General features: G+C 38.8%; 1 protein-coding gene and 1 long non-coding RNA gene across 2 annotated transcripts; both read left to right on the forward strand.

The window, feature by feature from the left end:
• Nucleotides 1–131: 131 nt before the first annotated feature.
• LOC138320362 (cilia- and flagella-associated protein 157-like) lies at nt 132–19,135 on the forward strand. Its single transcript, XM_069263284.1, has 10 exons — nt 132–462; nt 1,835–1,956; nt 2,521–2,670; nt 3,225–3,378; nt 3,778–4,045; nt 4,326–4,456; nt 14,193–14,343; nt 15,582–15,793; nt 16,014–16,221; nt 17,357–19,135. The coding sequence occupies exons 1-10, from the start codon at nt 305–307 to the stop codon at nt 17,510–17,512; spliced, it is 1,710 nt and encodes a 569-aa protein (XP_069119385.1). The 5' UTR covers nt 132–304; the 3' UTR covers nt 17,513–19,135.
• Nucleotides 6,266–10,051, forward strand: LOC138322372 (uncharacterized). Its single transcript, XR_011208375.1, has 4 exons — nt 6,266–6,729; nt 9,240–9,300; nt 9,356–9,577; nt 9,895–10,051. It is a non-coding gene; the product is annotated as an uncharacterized lncRNA (long non-coding RNA).
• Nucleotides 19,136–20,228: the final 1,093 nt, after the last annotated feature.

Raw genomic sequence — 20,228 nt, forward strand, 5'->3', positions numbered from 1 at the left:
AGCTCTTGTTTTTCACATATCTTAATCCCATTTACATAATTTTTAATTTAAATGATTTTTCCTATAACGTGGTAAAGTAAATACTAATTTCTATCTTATGAAATATTCATGTATCCAAGTGATGACGTCATTGTCTTTGTTGACAACAATATGGCGGCCATCATCATCGGTATTTAATAATGTAGTTGTTTTCAAGATTTTCGGGCCCGAGTGACTTGTTATGTAGGTCCATGAAATCGCAATTATATTTACGCGTGGTGATTTATTTTTGAGGCAACTGTAGAACAGGAATTAATAGACAAAAATGCCACCCAAAAAGAAAAAGAGTGGGAAGAAGGGAAAGAAAAGTGCCAAGAAATCTGGAAGAGGATCTCCATCAAAAACATCTAGTGAACAACTAAATGAATTGTCCAAGGAATATTACCTTATCCAGATTAGGGATCTGGAAAACAGGCTTGCAAGGTATTTTATGTTATCATATAACCTTTAAAAGAATACGTGGACTAATGTCCGCTACATGTTTGCCCTAGCTAAGTAATCAACATAAGGTGGTTTAAGAATCTCGGATTGACATTTAGGAATTATCACGAAAAAACATGGGATGAACACTGTAGGGTAAAAGCCTAGGAGCGGGTCGATGTGGCTGAACAATGTAGGGTAAAAGCCTAGGAGTGGGTCGATGTGGCTTGACAATTATTTATAATTGTTAAATATACTGTCCGGTCTCTCTTTGGTTTACATGTACTCCAACAATGTTAGAGGTATAGCACGACGAGACACTTTTGGAACATTACGTCGTGTCTAACCTCTAACTTCCGATAGGCCATTTACCCGATGCTGAGGGTAACATTTTCAAAGTTTGGATTGTGACAATATAAAACGTTTAAATCATATATAAATCGTCATCAATGTCAAATACCTACCTCTTTTTCATAAATCAACAAGTATTTTGACAAAATCAGCAGTAAAATCCATCTAAAACAAATATTTACATCTCCTAACGTAAACTTTCATGACCCAGACAAAACTTCATGATGAAAGCAATCCGGCCGGTAAATAGAAAAAACGAATTGCAAAGTCCCCAAAACGCTTGATCTGCCTTTACTTTTACTTGCATGCTGCCCGCTTGAATTCACGTTCCGTTTTTTGTACTCTGAATTTGTAGTAACCAGCCGCCATATTTAAAACTAGGTCAAAATGTTACGGAAGGGATTCATCATATCTAATCTGTTAAAATACTATCTTATGAGGCCCCAAGTTATGGTTTTCCTAGATAAATGGGATAATTAATACATAAACTGTAAGTACACGTCAATGTTATCACTGTTAGAGCAAGAAATAATGATATTATTGCATTTTTCATTCCGCCTTCATCTGACATCGGAAGCTGCATCAAAGAAATAGGCCTTCGGAAATGAGAGTCGACAGTCAGCAAAGTAACGTCCGATAAAAAAACCGACTGACCAGTCGACTCTCATGTTATGGGAGTAGTTTACATGATGCTTTTATTTCTGGTAATTGGGGCACTTGGCAGAAATAATTGAAAAAAACCCAATCGGCTAGGTTTGGAGATATCGGGTTAGAATCCTGGTTAGGCTACTTTATTTTCTCCTATCCTGTTAAAATGTATATTAACACATATGGCAAGTATTCATGTTATTATATGTCCAAACATTTGGCAGAGTTAAATGCTCTTTAATTAGCTTAACAGGTCAAGGGTTCAAAATTCTAGGTATCCAATGTATATCTGTATGTATAGGTCTTCATTAAATTTGTGATATAACTTCCTTAGTCTAACTACCTGCGTACAAAAGTATTGTTTCTCACTTTTCAGGTACCAGAAAAAATGTGATGAGCTGGAAGTTAGCCAAGGGGCATTCAAAGATCAGTTTGATCAGATGGCCAGAGACAAAAATGACATTGTCTCATTTTGGAAAAGACAGGTTGATCTGAAAAGTAAGATAATGAGGACTCACATTCCTAAATCAATTTGAAATTTCATATCAGACATCATTCAATTTTTGCAATTAATTTATATATTCTTTTCATTGTGACAGTTAGATACCATGTTGTCGTGAAGTTTAACTTTAGGCTGTCTAGCTACCACTACTTTACATACTAGAATATTACCATAGTAGACAATAAATTAAGTTTCATGTTCTCAGTTAATAATAACTTCTTGCAGCCTTTTGGTAACATGATGTATAAAGAAACCTATTTTTATAACAGTATTAACTGTAAAATAAATTTTGTCATCCTTTAAGTACCAGTACATTCCTCGATACTGATCCAGAGGTTACTATAACTATCGTTATATTCACCCCTGGATTATGTCATGACAAAATATTAACTGAAGAATCTCTGTGAGGCAATAGATAAGACAGGTAGTTAGGTCCTTTGATGTATATCAAAAGAATCAAGTAATGGTAAACTGTATGGCTTTGAAGTTGAGCGTCACTCTCCGTTAACTGTCAAATGAAGTTTCTATATCTGACAACTATGTATTATTGGTGATTTTAGCTGATGAGAATGCTGACCTCCAGGAACAACTGATTGGTCTCCAACAGACCAGAGAACAGGAGAAGGAACAGGCCAATGCTACAATCCAGCAGCTCCGTCAGGAGTTCCAGGAAACCAAGGACCAACTCACCTCTGACAACATGATCCTAGGTAGGTCTACCTGTCAATTAATATTCCAGCTTCATTTACTATAGCAGCCAAATAAAAACTTGTATTTATTTGTAATTTGCATAAATGCATTTAGGAGTTAGTTTATGGTGGTTTTTTTTTTTAAATCCAAACATATTTATGATTACTTGCCTCTCCTATATCTCTTACACAAGAATGATATGTTAGGCTATATTGATATAATACATAGTTGTGCTAGAGAGCATTTTATACCAAGGAGAACATGACGGTGATACCTTTACTGCATACCAGCCATGTCGATCATTTTAATAATAACATCCCTAGCACAAATCAAACAAAATGTAATGATAAAAAAATAAGAATACTGAAATTTAAGCCAGGACATTTCTTCATTATATAGTCCAAAAAATTACTAAAATCAATAATGAAAATAAATATATCTGTAATATATACATGTATAATGTGTATATCTTATTCTTATTTGTGAGAGAATAATGATACATTATATATATAACAAATGTTCTGAACCATGCCTGTATTCTGTCTGTGATTAACTGTGATATGTTGTACTGTAGGTGGTAAACTGGCCTCTCTGGAGGAGTTTAAGGTACAGAAGGAGGACCTGATGGCCAAGTTTGCTGCTATGGAGGAGGACCTGAAGCAGAAGGATGAGGACCACAAAAAGATGATCTATGACCTAGAAAAGAAGGCAGTCATAGATAAGGACAGGTAGGTGACACAGATGATGACACCTCAAGTTAGTTATTGTGAACAATATAACAGGTACCCATTATCAGTTAAAAAGGAAATTTTTATCGAATATTGTAAGGTTCTATTCAAAATATTAGAGTATTATATATAAATAAAAAGGATTTTGTAAAAAAATATTGAACACATAAAGCTTTATCTTAAATTTCTAAAAAAAAATCTATTTCTTGCAAACCCCGTTTAAAGTCCCAACCAAGATGTTCACTATGTATTTTCAAATAACCAAATTTCAAATATTTAGACATGTATCTCATAGTCTTACCATGGTCCTGTTGACTTCAAGTGAATGAGATTTCACTGCATTAAGTTAAAGCCTGTCTGGTCATTCCACATGTATTGTGTACTTTCTTTACATTTAAGGCTAAAGAAAGAAATGGTGTCACGCGTGAACACAGTGGCAGCTGAATTTCGGAAAGTTTCCAACAAACAGATGGCAGAGACCACCAAACGTACAATCAGGGAAAATGTGTCTATCATGGCACAACTTGTTCAGAAATCTGACAAAACTATGGAGCTGATCCAGGAAAATGATGATCTGCGGGCGAAGGAGAAAAAACAGAAACAACACATAGAGATGCTGGAAACAACAGAAAAAGAACTGGCAAAGAAAAACCACAGCAATCAAAAGGTAAGTGGGCATCTTTAATGGATGTAGGTATAAAGTATGAAATAAGAATGGAAAAACATTCTAGGTTTCAAATATATATCTCACTTTAATTGCTGAAATTATTCCCCAAAACTTGTAAATCTATTGCAATGCATTATTTCGATAGTAATAATTCTTTGGTTAACTTATCACATTTATTTGATAATTTGCAGAAGTATGTTCACAAAATATGAAATAAAATATGTGACATACATTGGGTGAATGCATCATATATATCATTGATGAATGTGTGTGTCTGTAGGTGATACGGATGCTGACAGAGAAATGTCGTGCCCAGGAGGCGATGGTAGGAGAGTTAGAGATGAGGGAACAGGAGTATCAGGAAGTGGAGGCTGAACATGAACTGTTACAGCAACAGCTCGAGTCACAGAGGTAAGGTCTAACAGTCACAGAGGTAAGGTCTAACAGTAACAGCTCCAGTCACAGAGGTAAGGTCTAACAGTAACAGAGGTAAGGTCTGACAGTAACAGCTTCAGTCACAGAGGTAAGGTCTAACAGTAACAGAGGTAAGGTCTAACAGTCACAGAGGTAAGGTCTAACAGTAACAGAGGTAAGGTCTAACAGTAACAGCTCCAGTCACAGAGGTAAGGTCTAACAGTAACAGAGGTAAGGTCTAACAGTAACAGAAGTAAGGTCTAACAGTAACAGCTCCAGTCACAGAGGTAAGGTCTAACAGTAACAGAGGTAAGGTCTAACAGTAACAGCTCCAGTCACAGAGGTAAGGTCTAACAGTAACAGAAGTAAGGTCTAACAGTAACAGCTCCAGTCACAGAGGTAAGGTCTAACAGTAACAGAGGTAAGGTCTAACAGTAACAGCTCCAGTCACAGAGGTAAGGTCTAACAGTAACAGCTCCAGTCACAGAGGTAAGGTCTAACAGTAACAGAGGTAAGGTCTAACAGTAACAGAGGTAAGGTCTAACAGTAACAGAGGTAAGGTCTAACAGTAACAGCTCCAGTCACAGAGGTAAGGTCTAACAGTAACAGCTCCAGTCACAGAGGTAAGGTCTAACAGTAACAGAGGTAAGGTCTAACAGTAACAGAGGTAAGGTCTAACAGTAACAGCTCCAGTCACAGAGGTAAGGTCTAACAGTAACAGAGGTAAGGTCTAACAGTAACAGAGGTAAGGTCTAACAGTAACAGAGGTAAGGTCTAACAGTAACAGCTCCAGTCACAGAGGTAAGGTCTAACAGTAACAGAGGTAAGGTCTAACAGTAACAGAGAGTAAGGTCTAACAGTAACAGCTACAGTCACAGAGGTAAGGTCTAAACAGTAACAGGCTACACAGTCACAGAGGTAAGGTCTAACAGTAACAGAGGTAAGGTCTAACAGTAACAGAGGTAAGGTCTAACAGTAACAGCTCCAGTCACAGAGGTAAGGTCTAACAGTCACAGAGGTAAGGTCTAACAGTAACAGAGGTAAGGTCTAACAGTAACAGCTCCAGTCACAGAGGTAAGGTCTAACAGTAACAGAGGTAAGGTCTAACAGTAACAGCTCCAGTCACAGAGGTAAGGTCTAACAGTAACAGAGGTAAGGTCTAACAGTAACAGCTCCAGTCACAGAGGTAAGGTCTAACAGTAACAGAGGTAAGGTCTAACAGTAACAGCTCCAGTCACAGAGGTAAGGTCTAACAGTAACAGCTCCAGTCACAGAGGTAAGGTCTAACAGTAACAGAGGTAAGGTCTGACAGTAACAGCTCCAGTCACAGAGGTAAGGTCTAACAGTAACAGAGGTAAGGTCTAACTAACAGTCACAGAGGTAAGGTCTAACAGTAACAGCTCCAGTCACAGAGGTAAGGTCTAACAGTAACAGAGGTAAGGTCTAACAGTAACAGCTCCAGTCACAGAGGTAAGGTCTAACAGTAACAGCTCCAGTCACAGAGGTAAGGTCTAACAGTAACAGCTCCAGTCACAGAGGTAAGGTCTAACAGTAACAGAGGTAAGGTCTAACAGTAACAGAGGTAAGGTCTAACAGTAACAGAGGTAAGGTCTAACAGTAACAGCTCCAGTCACAGAGGTAAGGTCTAACAGTAACAGAGGTAAGGTCTAACAGTAACAGAGTAAGGTCTAACAGTAACAGAGGTAAGGTCTAACAGTAACAGAGGTAAGGTCTAACAGTAACACTCCAGTAACAGAGGTAAGGTCTAACAGTAACAGAGGTAAGGTCTAACAGAACAGAGTAAGGTCTGACAGTAACAGCTCCAGTCACAGAGATAAGGTCTAACAGTCACAGAGGTAAGGTCTAACAGTAACAGAGGTAAGGTCTAACAGTAACAGAGGTAAGGTCCTGACATTAACAGCTCCAGTCACAGAGGTAAGGTCTAACAGTAACAGCTCCAGTCACAGAGGTAAAGTCTAACAGTAACAGAAGTAAGGTCTGACAGTAACAGCTCCAGTCACAGAGATAAGGTCTAACAGTAACGGAGGTAAGGTCTAACAGTAACAGCTCCAGTCACAGAGGTAAGGTCTAACAGTAACAGAGGTAAGGTCTGACAGTAACAGCTCCAGTCACAGAGGTAAGGTCTAACAGTAACAGAGGTAAGGTCTAACAGTAACAGCTCCAGTCACAGAGGTAAGGTCTAACAATAACAGAGTAATGTCTAACAGTAACAGAGGTAAGGTCTGACATTAACAGCTCCAGTCATTGAGGTAAGGTAACAGTAACAGTAACAGCTCCAATCACAGAGGTAAGGTCTAACAGTAACAGAGGTAAGGTCTAACAGTAACAGAGTAAGGTCAACAGTAACAGAAGTCAACAGTAACAGAAGTAAGGTCTAACAGTAACAGCTCCAGTAACAGAGGTAAGGTCTAACAGTAACAGTAGTAAGGTCTAACAGTAACACAGAGTAAGGTCTAACAGTAACAGCTCCAGTCACAGAGGTAAGGTCTAACAGTAACAGAGGTAAGGTCTAACAGTAACAGAGGTAAGGTCTAACAGTAACAGAGGTAAGGTCTAACAGTAACAGAGGTAAGGTCTAACAGTAACAGCTCCAGTCACAGAGGTAAGGTCTAACAGTAACAGCTCCAGTCACAGAGGTAAGGTCTAACAGTAACAGAGGTAAGGTCTAACAGTAACAGAGGTAAGGTCTAACAGTAACAGTAACAGAGGTAAGGTCTAACAGTAACAGAGGTAAGGTCTAACAGTAACAGCTCCAGTCACAGAGGTAAGGTCTAACAGTAACAGCTCCAGTCACAGAGGTAAGGTCTAACAGTAACAGCTCCAGTAACAGAGGTAAGGTCTAACAGTAACAGAGGTAAGGTCTAACAGTAACAGCTCCAGCAGAGGTAAGGTCTAACAGTAACAGAGGTAAGGTCTAACAGTAACAAGGTAAGTCTAACAGTCACAGAGGTAAGGTCTAACAGTAAACAGGTAAGGTCTAACAGTAACAGAGGTAAGGTCTAACAGTAACAGAGGTAAGGTCTAACAGTAACAGAGGTAAGGTCTAACAGTAACAGAGGTAAGGTCTAACAGTAACAGCTCCAGTCACAGAGGTAAGGTCTAACAGTAACAGAGGTAAGGTCTAACAGTAACAGCTCCAGTCACAGAGGTAAGGTCTAACAGTAACAGCTCCAGTCACAGAGGTAAGGTCTAACAAGTAACTAGAGTAAGGTCTAACAGTCACAGAGTAAGGTCTAACAGTAACAGTCTAACAGTAACAGAGGTAAGGTCTAACAGGTCTAGCTCAGTAACAGAGGTAAGGTCTGACAGTAACAGCTCCAGTCACAGAGGTAAGGTCTAACAGTAACAGCTCCAGTCACAGAGGTAAGGTCTAACAGTAACAGAGGTAAGGTCTAACAGTAACAGAGGTAAGGTCTAACAGTAACAGAGGTAAGGTCTAACAGTAACAGAGGTAAGGTCTAACAGTAACAGCTCCAGTCACAGAGGTAAGGTCTAACAGTAACAGTCACAGGTAAGGTCTAACAGTAACAGCTCCAGTCACAGAGGTAAGGTCTAACATAACAGAGGTAATGTCTAACAGTAACAGAGGTAAGGTCTAACAGTAACAGAGGTAAGGTCTAACAGTAACAGCTCCAGTCACAGAGGTAAGGTCTAACAGTAACAGAGGTAAGGTCTAACAGTAACAGCTCCAGTCACAGAGGTAAGGTCTAACAGTAACAGAGGTAAGGTCTAACAGTAACAGAGGTAAGGTCTAACAGTAACAGCTCCAGTCACAGAGGTAAGGTCTAACAGTAACAGAGGTAAGGTCTAACAGTAACAGAGGTAAGGTCTAACAGTAACAGAGGTAAGGTCTAACAGTAACAGAGGTAAGGTCTAACAGTAACAGCTCCAGTCACAGAGGTAAGGTCTAACAGTAACAGAAGTAAGGTCTAACAGTAACAGAAGTAAGGTCTAACAGTAACAGAGGTAAGGTCTAACAGTAACAGAGGTAAGGTCTAACAGTAACAGAGGTAAGGTCTAACAGTAACAGGTCTAACAGTCACAGAGGTAAGGTCTAACAGTAACAGAGGTAAGGTCTAACAGTAACAGAGGTAAGGTCTAACAGTAACAGCTCCAGTCACAGAGGTAAGGTCTAACAGTAACAGAGGTAAGGTCTAACAGTAACAGATACAGAGGTAAGGTCTAACAGTAACAGAGGTAAGGTCTAACAGTAACAGAGGTAAGGTCTAACAGTAACAGAGGTAAGGTCTAACAGTAACAGCTCCAGTCACAGAGGTAAGGTCTAACAGTAACAGAGGTAAGGTCTAACAGTAACAGAGGTAAGGTCTAACAGTAACAGCTCCAGTCACAGAGGTAAGGTCTAACAGTAACAGAGGTAAGGTCTAACAGTAACAGAGGTAAAGGTCTAACAGTAACAGAGGTAAGGTCTAACAGTAACAGAGGTAAGGTCTAACAGTAACAGCTCCAGTCACAGAGGTAAGGTCTAACAGTAACAGAGGTAAGGTCTAACAGTAACAGCTCCAGTCACAGAGGTAAGGTCTAACAGTAACAGCTCCAGTCACAGAGGTAAGGTCTAACAGTAACAGAGGTAAGGTCTAACAGTAACAGCTCCAGTCACAGAGGTAAGGTCTAACAGTAACAGAGGTAAGGTCTAACAGTAACAGCTCCAGTCACAGAGGTAAGGTCTAACAGTAACAGAGGTAAGGTCTAACTAACAGTAACAGAGGTAAGGTCTACATTAACAGCTCCAGTCATTGAGGTAAGGTCTAACAGTAACAGCTCCAATCACAGAGGTAAGGTCTAACAGTAACAGAAGTAAGGTCTAACAGTAACAGCTCCAGTCACAGAGGTAAGGTCTAACAGTAACAGAGTAAGGTCTAACAGTAACAGAGGTAAGGTCTAACAGTAACAGAGGTAAGGTCTAACAGTAACAGAGGTAAGGTCTTACAGTAACGGAGGTAAGGTCTAACAGTAACAGCTCCAGTCACAGAGGTAAGGTCTAACAGTAACAGAGGTAAGGTCTAACAGTAACAGCTCCAGTCACAGAGGTAAGGTCTAACAGTCACAGAGGTAAGGTCTAACAGTAACAGAGGTAAGGTCTAACAGTAACAGCTCCAGTCACAGAGGTAAGGTCTAACAGTAACAGAGGTAAGGTCTAACAGTAACAGCTCCAGTCACAGAGGTAAGGTCTAACAGTAACAGAGGTAAGGTCTAACAGTAACAGAGGTAAGGTCTAACAGTAACAGAGGTAAGGTCTAACAGTAACAGCTCCAGTCACAGAGGTAAGGTCTAACAGTAACAGAGGTAAGGTCTAACAGTAACAGAGTAAGGTCTAACAGTAACAGCTCACAGAGGTAAGGTCTAACAGTAACAGAGGTAAGGTCTAACAGTAACAGCTCCAGTCACAGAGTAAGGTCTAACAGTAACAGAGGTAAGGTCTAACAGTAACAGCTCCAGTCACAGAGGTAAGGTCTAACAGTAACAGAGGTAAGGTCTAACAGTAACAGCTCCAGTCACAGAGGTAAGGTCTAACAGTAACAGAGGTAAGGTCTAACAGTAACAGAGGTAAGGTCTAACAGTAACAGTAACAGAGGTAAGGTCTAACAGTAACAGCTCCAGTCACAGAGGTAAGGTCTAACAGTAACAGAGGTAAGGTCTAACAGTAACAGCTCCAGTCACAGAGGTAAGGTCTAACAGTAACAGAGGTAAGGTCTAACAGTAACAGAGGTAAGGTCTAACAGTAACAGAGGTAAGGTCTAACAGTAACAGCTCCAGTCACAGAGGTAAGGTCTAACAGTAACAGAGGTAAGGTCTAACAGTAACAGAGGTAAGGTCTAACAGTAACAGAGGTAAGGTCTAACAGTAACAGCTCCAGTCACAGAGGTAAGGTCTAACAGTAACAGAGGTAAGGTCTAACAGTAACAGCTCCAGTCACAGAGGTAAGGTCTAACAGTAACAGCTCCAGTCACAGAGGTAAGGTCTAACAGTAACAGAGGTAAGGTCTAACAGTAACAGAGGTAAGGTCTAACAGTAACAGAGGTAAGGTCTAACAGTAACAGCTCCAGTCACAGAGGTAAGGTCTAACAGTAACAGAGGTAAGGTCTAACAGTAACAGAGGTAAGGTCTAACAGTAACAGAGGTAAGGTCTAACAGTAACAGAGGTAAGGTCTAACAGTAACAGCTCCAGTCACAGAGGTAAGGTCTAACAGTAACAGAGGTAAGGTCTAACAGTAACAGAGGTAAGGTCTAACAGTAACAGAGGTAAGGTCTAACAGTAACAGCTCCAGTCACAGAGGTAAGGTCTAACAGTAACAGCTCCAGTCACAGAGGTAAGGTCTAACAGTAACAGAGGTAAGGTCTAACAGTAACAGAGGTAAGGTCTAACAGTAACAGAGGTAAGGTCTAACAGTAACAGCTCCAGTCACAGAGGTAAGGTCTAACAGTAACAGAGGTAAGGTCTAACAGTAACAGAGGTAAGGTCTAACAGTAACAGAGGTAAGGTCTAACAGTAACAGAGGTAAGGTCTAACAGTAACAGCTCCAGTCACAGAGGTAAGGTCTAACAGTAACAGAGGTAAGGTCTAACAGTAACAGAGGTAAGGTCTAACAGTAACAGCTCCAGTCACAGAGGTAAGGTCTAACAGTAACAGAGGTAAGGTCTAACAGTAACAGAGGTAAGGTCTAACAGTAACAGAGGTAAGGTCTAACAGTAACAGAGGTAAGGTCTAACAGTAACAGAGGTAAGGTCTAACAGTAACAGCTCCAGTCACAGAGGTAAGGTCTAACAGTAACAGAGGTAAGGTCTAACAGTAACAGAGAGCTAAGGTCTAACAGTAACAGAGGTAAGGTCTAACAGTAACAGAGGTAAGGTCTAACAGTAACAGAGGTAAGGTCTAACAGTAACAGCTCCAGTCACAGAGGTAAGGTCTAACAGTAACAGAAGTAAGGTCTAACAGTAACAGCTCCAGTCACAGAGGTAAGGTCTAACAGTAACAGAGGTAAGGTCTAACAGTAACAGAGGTAAGGTCTAACAGTAACATAGGTAAGGTCTAACAGTAACAGAGGTAAGGTCTAACAGTAACAGAGGTAAGGTCTAACAGTAACAGCTCCAGTCACAGAGGTAAGGTCTAACAGTAACAGAGGTAAGGTCTAACAGTAACAGAGGTAAGGTCTAACAGAGCTCAGTAAGAGGTCTAACAGTACAGAGGTAAGGTCTAGCCATACAGAGGTAAGGTCTAACAGTAACAGAGGTAAGGTCTAACAGTAACAGCTCCAGTCACAGAGGTAAGGTCTAACAGTAACAGAGGTAAGGTCTAACAGTAACAGCTCCAGTCACAGAGGTAAGGTCTAACAGTAACAGCTCCAGTCACAGAGGTAAGGTCTAACAGTAACAGAGGTAAGGTCTAACAGTAACAGCTCCAGTCACAGAGGTAAGGTCTAACAGTAACAGAGGTAAGGTCTAACAGTAACAGCTCCAGTCACAGAGGTAAGGTCTAACAGTAACAGAGGTAAGGTCTAACAGTAACAGCTCCAGTCACAGAGGTAAGGTCTAACAGTAACAGAGGTAAGGTCTAACAGTAACAGCTCCAGTCACAGAGGTAAGGTCTAACAGTAACAGAGTAAGGTCTAACAGTAACAGAGGTAAGGTCTAACAGTAACAGCTCCAGTCCAGAGGTAAGGTCTAACAGAACAAGGTAAGGTCTAACAGTAACAGCTCCAGTCACAGAGGTAAGGTCTAACAGTAACAGTAACAGAGGTAAGGTCTAACAGTAGCTCCACAGAGGTAAGGTCTAACAGTAACAGAGGTAAGGTCTAACAGTAACAGAGGTAAGGTCTAACAGTAACAGTCTAACAGTAACAGAGGTAAGGTCTAACAGTAACAAGTAAGGTCTAACAGTAACAGAGGTAAGGTCTAACAGTAACAGCTCTCACAGGTAAGGTCTACTAACAGTAACAGCTACAGTCACAGAGGTAAGGTCTAACAGTAACAGAGGTAAGGTCTGACATTAACAGCTCCAGTCACAGAGGTAAGGTCTAACAGTAACAGCTAATCACAGAGGTAAGGTCTAACAGTAACAGAGGTAAGGTCTAACAGTAACAGAGGTAAGGTCTAACAGTAACAGAGGTAAGGTCTGACAGTAACAGCTCCAGTCACAGAGGTAAGGTCTAACAGTAACAACTCCAGTCACAGAGGTAAGGTCTAACAGTAACAGAGGTAAGGTCTAACAGTAACAGCTCCAGTCACAGAGGTAAGGTCTAACAGTAACACCATCCAGTCACAGAGGTAAGGTCTAACAGTAACAGCTCCAGTCACAGAGGTAAGGTCTAACAGTAACAGAGGTAAGGTCTAACAGTAACAGCTCCAGTCACAGAGGTAAGGTCTAACAGTAACAGCTCCAGTCACAGAGGTAAGGTCTAACAGTAACAGAGGTAAGGTCTAACAGTAACAGAGGTAAGGTCTAACAGTAACAGAGGTAAGGTCTAACAGTAACAGAGGTAAGGTCTGACAGTAACAGCTCCAGTCACAGAGGTAAGGTCTAACAGTAACAGCTCCAGTCACAGAGGTAAGGTCTAACAGTAACAGAGGTAAGGTCTAACAGTAACAGCTCCAGTCACAGAGGTAAGGTCTAACAGTAACAGCTAAGGTCTAACAGTAACAGAGGTAAGGTCTAACAGTAACAGAGGTAAGGTCTAACAGTAACAGCTCCAGTCACAGAGGTAAGGTCTAACAGTAACAGAGGTAAGGTCTAACAGTAACAGAGGTAAGGTCTAACAGTAACAGCTCCAGTCACAGAGGTAAGGTCTAACAGTAACAGCTCCAGTCACAGAGGTAAGGTCTAACAGTAACAGAGGTAAGGTCTAACAGTAACAGCTCCAGTCACAGAGGTAAGGTCTAACAGTAACAGAGGTAAGGTCTAACAGTAACAGAAGTAAGGTCTAACAGTAACAGCTCCAGTCACAGAGGTAAGGTCTAACAGTAACAGAAGTAAGGTCTAACATCTTCATCACAGAGATAAGGTCTAACAGTAACAGAAGTAAGGTCTAACAGTAACAGCTTCAGTCACAGAGGTAAGGTCTAACAGTAACAGAGGTAAGGTCTAACAGTAACAGCTCCAGTCACAGAGGTAAGGTCTAACAGTAACAGAAGTAAGGTCTAACAGTAACAGCTTCAGTCACAGAGGTAAGGTCTAACAGTAACAGAGGTAAGGTCTAACAGTAACAGCTCCAGTCACAGAGGTAAGGTCTAACAGTAACAGAAGTAAGGTCTAACAGTAACAGCTCCAGTCACAGAGGTAAGGTCTAACAGTAACAGAGGTAAGGTCTAACAGTCACAGAGGTAAGGTCTAACAGTAATAGCTCCAGTTACAAGGTATGTAAAATTTATGTTTAAGGTTAATATATGACTGTCAGAAAATAATAGGATGGTTTGGTAAGGATTTTTCTTGTATAAACCTTCAATAACAACTGGTTTGAATACTTTTATTTTTATTTACTTTAACAGGTATTAATTTATTTATCTATCTATTTGCAAAAGTGTGATAGGGCCAAAGGTAAAAAGTAGGGTAGTTAGGGTTACCTAAGATATACATGATTAAATGAAAAAATTAATTACCTGATACATAATTAACTAGAAATACAGTAAATGAATATAAAGTAGAAATTATCAACCTTATATACCACAATAGTTGAGCAATGATGACCATTTTTTGTAGAGAAGACATACAGAAGTTGGCAAGGGAAAATGAGACCTATGAAGAGAGCCTGAAGGATGTGAAGGACAAACATAGGATAGAGAAACGAAACAGAGAAAAACTAGACAAAGTGTTGTGTGACGCCGCCAGTGCTCTGCGACTAGCTCTCGGGGTGTGTACCTTGTAAACATAGACTGTTTTATGTGGAATTTGTGACTGTCCCTAATGTGTTATTTTGTTTGTTGTTTTCATGTCCTGATAAAGAGGCAGATCCTCAAAAATTTGACAACATTTTTTATCTACACTGTTTGAAATTACATCTTTGCCTCATATATATCTTAGCTGTAATTACTTCTCTTGGAGACTGATACTAAAATAATATACATTTATTATTATAATCAATGTTATATGGTATACGCCTTAGAATCTATTTTTGCTTAACTACATGCAGATATATCTACATTTACTTGTCATTGTCACTATACAAACTAACCAGGGTTAGGCAAAGAGAAAAATGTCAGCTAGGCTACAAAGAACATTTGGTTGAACCTCATAGTACTGCCTTAAAGACGTCCAATAGGAGTAAAGTCAATCTATAAATATAACTTAAAGTGTTAAAATATCTCTATGTGATAGATAAGATCAATATATAGATACATTCTAGCTGTGATATCTTAAACATCAAACATAGATGTCACAAAATATATTCTAATGCCGAAATACTCATTAAAATGATAAGGAAAGGAGTCATCTTTATGTAAGTCCTTAATAAGTTGTCAAAGAAGCCATTTAAAGGGACAATTCACTCAGGCTAATTCTTTTACATAACCAAGAAGAAAAATATGGCATAAATGTATTGTTCTATATTTCTTATGAAACATTTAACTCAATATATTGACCAATTCCACGTTATTTTTAAGTATTTTAATTGATACCATTGTAACTACAAATCGTTGATCAATACGATTAAGCAGGTACAGTATGTACTCTGTACCCATTCCCGAGCCAAAGTCACGCACGTTAAACAAATGAACTACATAACCACTGAGGAGGTAATAAAATGATTCTTAGGCAAGACAATTCATCTAATAAGGTAAACCACTACTGTCAGAGCGATTTGAGCAGTTCTAGACAAAAGTTGCATTACTCTACGAGCAAGGGACAGGGTTCGGCATACAAGATGTTCGACCACAATGTGTAATGGCGGACAGCGAGCGAGTTTGAAAGTTTCACACACATTTCACTTCCATGGGCTTTTCAAGCATATCACAGTAAAACCGACTGATCTAATTTCCATTAGAACCAGGGTTTTTCCTGATATAAGTACAAATTTTAATGTTGTCTTAGATTGTATTGTCCCTTTAATTACAATATCTAGTAGTGTATAACAATTGCTTCCTTGTGATGCAGAAATATGATGATGAAGAGGAACTTCCTGAGTATGGAGCAGGACTAAACGACATAGAGCGACGAGACAACATGTTGGAGAATCTCCTCGTCCTGCTCAACAGTGCTGCAGCAGTAGGTGTCGGCCCTGAGCCAAGCTCCCTGGGAAAACACCAGAAAGTACGACAACGCAGCGCTAGTGAGATGCCTGGCAGCAAACAAGGCATCAAACGCGGGTAAGAATTAACCCGTTTTTCTAGAGATTATATACTTAAAGTATTGTAAACTGAGTTTTAGGAAAAGCTACACTGATATGATATCTGCTTTATGGCCGTACTATATGTATGTTGTGATATTATATTTTACAGGTTTATTAATATGCTGTATTATTTACAAACCATTTTAAAATATTCATAGCAAAGAAGTTATAGATATGCTTTATGTCGTCTTTTTCAGGACGTTGCCAATGTCCCCTATCGCTAAGAACTCCCAGGGCACACTTCCCCACTACCAGCTGGGTGATTTAGGACTGATACCCAGACCTAAGAATGCCATCCCCACCAGCCTCGATAAGATGCGAGTCCTTTCTGCGACGACACGCTTAGGTGGGCTCCGGAAGGTGCTTACCCGATCAGTGGGCATACAAACAGTTAGTGCTCCTAAGGTAAGTTAGTTTATATCTCTGAATACTTAACCAATCAGTGGGCATACAAACAGTTAGTGCTCCTAAGGTAAGTTAGTTTATATCTCTGTATACTTAACCGATCAGTGGGCATACAAACAGTTAGTGCTCCTAAGGTAAGTTAGTTTATATCTCTGTATACTTAACCGATCAGTGGGCATACAAACAGTTAGTGCTCCTAAGGTAAGTTAGTTTATATCTCTGTATACTTAACCGATCAGTGGGGATACAAACAGTTAGTGCTCCTAAGGTAAGTTAGTTTATATCTCTGTATACTTAACCGATCAGTGGGAATACAAACAGTCATAGGCCGGGATCTAGGGGTGGTCCTCATGCACCCCCTCCCCCCCCCCCCCTCAACTTAACGAACTAATGTTTTTACGAAAATCGTTAAAATTCATTAGTACATACTTGAGATATTGGCGAGAGCAATACCTCCATTTTGATACATCATATATACATGTACATGCATATCGGACCCCCCCCCCCCCCCCCCTAGATCCCGCCCTATCAGTGCTCCTAAGGTAAGTTAGTTTATATCTCTGTATACTTCCTAGCTAGCTGTTTGTTTGTCAGAATAATCACTTGAAAGGATGAAAAAAAAATTGTTTTACAATACAGGTGTTCCAAGATAGTGAAATGACATCGTTTGAGTACATGTACTACCCAGTGAAATGACATAGTTTGAGTACATGTACTCCCCAGTGAAATGACATAGTTTGAGTACATGTACTCCCCAGTGAAATGACATAGTTTGAGTACATGTACTCCCCAGTGAAATGACATAGTTTGAATACATGTACTCCCCACCTTCCACAGTTTAGGACATCATATTTTTTACGGTACTGTACGAGGTCATATACACCAAAAGGCTATATTTCATTAGAAGTTGTACTCGAACAATCTCATTTGACTATCAGGAAACTGTTCAGATTTCATAACTGTCGTTTGCAACATCATGCTTCATGAGACAGAAATGTTTGTGGAAAAAACAAGATAAATTGCCCCAAAAAAGATCTGCTTAATGTTTAAATTTCTGTCCTCCTTTATATTATAATATTTCATTTTGTTTCAAGCTCTTTTCTATGCTGATTTATAATATTCCGTGTTTTTGCAGGCTCTATTCTATGCTGATCAACTCCTTAGCAAAGCTCCTGTCCATACCCAGAATGCAGTACTACATAAAGAGTCGCGACCAGACATCAGATCGCCCGGGATTCCTCTCGCCCCCATTAGTCCTGCTAAAAACATGATGGTGGGCAAGGCTTACTGAGCACACTCACAACTTCCTCCTGTCACAAGCATGCATGGTCAAAGCTTGGCTTTATACCTATTCAAATCTTATAAAACAGGCGGAAAGAACTTAGTTTGAAACATCAGGCTATCAGAATTAGAAAGCGCCTACTTTCCCATTTCTGTATCTAGCTTCATGGTTCTGAAACAGAATAAGCGGGTATTAAGATTCCATTTTTATAATTGCATATGCCCAGGTTCAATAAAACTTAAAAACCTGTAAAAAGAAAATATTTAGTAGTTGTTGGATGTCTTTATTATTTGCAACAACCAAAACTATTTTTGGTATGTCATTCTAGTCTTAATGTGGACATAATAGATTGACAGGACCGTCAAACAGGTATAACCCAGCAAACGTATTTATATACATATGAACATGTTGTTATATCTGTCTCTGTAAGAATCTATGATAACTAAAAGTAAATGGTTTATTGAGACCTTAATCCAAGTGAAGAGGAGTGAATCATAGCATTCTCATACTATAAGTAGTGGTGGTATCCGATTCACCTGTAACTTGAGGGAAGGAAATGTGGCACATGGGTTTAATGTATTCTAACAGTCTAGTGACAACTTGGTAGGCCATAGGACCAATGCTACCAGACTTTGACCTCTCACAAATTTTTACTGTTATGCTGAAATTGCCACATGGCTATTTCTATTTTTTATATTTTATTATTTTCTATGTAGTTGCCACTTAAACTTAATAAAGCTGTCACTATATTACTGTGATATATTTTACCCAAAGATAGTGGTGTTCAACTATCTGTGTCTGGACTTCTACAAGTAGGTGGTCTACGTAGAATGTGGCATAGGTTGATTTAATTAGATTGCTGGAAATAATGACATTCCTTTAGATGTAACTTTGCATATCTATATAACATTGTCTTTCAATTATTTTAGATATCAAACCATTTCAGCTACAAATTCAAATTCTAGGACAAGATTTCAAGTGTTTAAAAAATACATTATGTACATGTATACATGTAGCATCTTTTTATAATTAGTTTTTTTATGAAAATGGTTTTTAAAAGAGACTGTTTGCACAGTGATGTAATGTGCACAATTCTAATTTGGTCTAATTTATTATTAGAAATTTTTAACTTTAGTACATGTATTAGGATAAATACTGGTAAGCATTGTTGAGTCTGTGTTCACATCAGATCAAATATGTTTGATTTCTTTCTGTACTGTTTCATCTGTTCAGTTTGCTGTTGTGATATACAGTGTATGTACCCAGATAATATTATTATTTCCGTCCTAGTTACCATAGTGACAAACATTGTATCATCATAGCAACAGAACTCCTAATATGTCCTTGATATAATGCGGTAGTGACATGCCACTTTGGTAACACGTACCACAGTTTTTCTGTCCATGTTTCCATGGTACCATGTCACCATGGTAACAGTGATTGTCTGTAAACATATAAAGGAATGACTTAATTATAAATCAACTGCCTGCTATTGTCCCTGTTTGTTACCAAGTATTACACCTATTTTAAGTCATTGTTTCTGTACATCAAATTTACATAATATACACCATTGTTTACTTTACATGTACTTCTTGTTTTCAACGAATAAAGCATCACTCATTATTTTGCAAATTTACATTTTTTGTTTTATTTTCATATCACTGATTTTAATTGCTGCTGTATTAGTGCAAGAAGATCAACTGATTTGCATGTGATGATTTCGACACTCTTAAAACTATTTAAACACCCACTACGTTTTCAAAAACAGCTTTTAATATTTAAAATTTTGTAGAGTTGCATAAATTGTTAACTGTTAATACACTAAACGTCACCTTCTGGACCATTTAACATACATGTATTTATATAAATCAAATGTTAATTTTCATTACGCAGGTTGTCTTATGTTTTCTGCTGCTGTCCTAATTATGGCAAGTTAGTTGGATTAATATACCAGACAGCAAAACAGGAAACTGTTAACATAGATTACCAGGAAATCTTACATTTGTTTGGTGTTGTAACTACATCTTAGGCCAACAATATATTTTTTCTTGTTTTTTATTGTTTTTAAGAAAACTCTCTTTTTTTTTTTTTTTTTGGAAAGGTAGTTGGCCTTTATAATCTCAATATCTTTTGAGTTTATGAATTAAGTTATAGACAAAAAATGGAAGGACAGTCTTCATAGACATGATATTTAGCTAGATATGTTGGAACTATGGTAAGTGATGAGCGGTTATTATCATCTTTGTTCACAAAAAGAAACTGGATGTCAAACAGTTTAAGATCTTTAAGGATGTACCGAGCAGTGATCCAATATTTAAAGCCAGAAACTGGATCATATATTTTACAATTCTATGTAAACTGTTTAAACTGTATTACAAGTTCTCCAATGACTGAAGGACATATAGAGACATAATGCTGTGATGAAGGACCATTGCTCAAATGAATGACCTTGAAAATCGGTCAATGCGCGGTCACTCACTTTCGAAAATAATATGGATGCAATCAAACAAAGAACCATTCAAGTTAAAAATGATATAACTGTGCATAGCATGCTTGATAGATTCACATTCAGACCCATTAATAGGCCTTCAGATTCTCTAAACACTTAGCAGTGATGTTTGTCATCAAGTTTATAACTTTAAGAACATAAATGTCAACCTTGACTTTCATTCCAGTGTCATGTGGATCAAATGTGTTTTAAAAGCATAATGAATAATTATGTAAA

This window comes from Argopecten irradians, chromosome 4, assembly GCF_041381155.1.
Source record: "Argopecten irradians isolate NY chromosome 4, Ai_NY, whole genome shotgun sequence".
In the NCBI taxonomy this organism is placed as follows: Eukaryota; Metazoa; Mollusca; class Bivalvia; order Pectinida; family Pectinidae; genus Argopecten; species Argopecten irradians.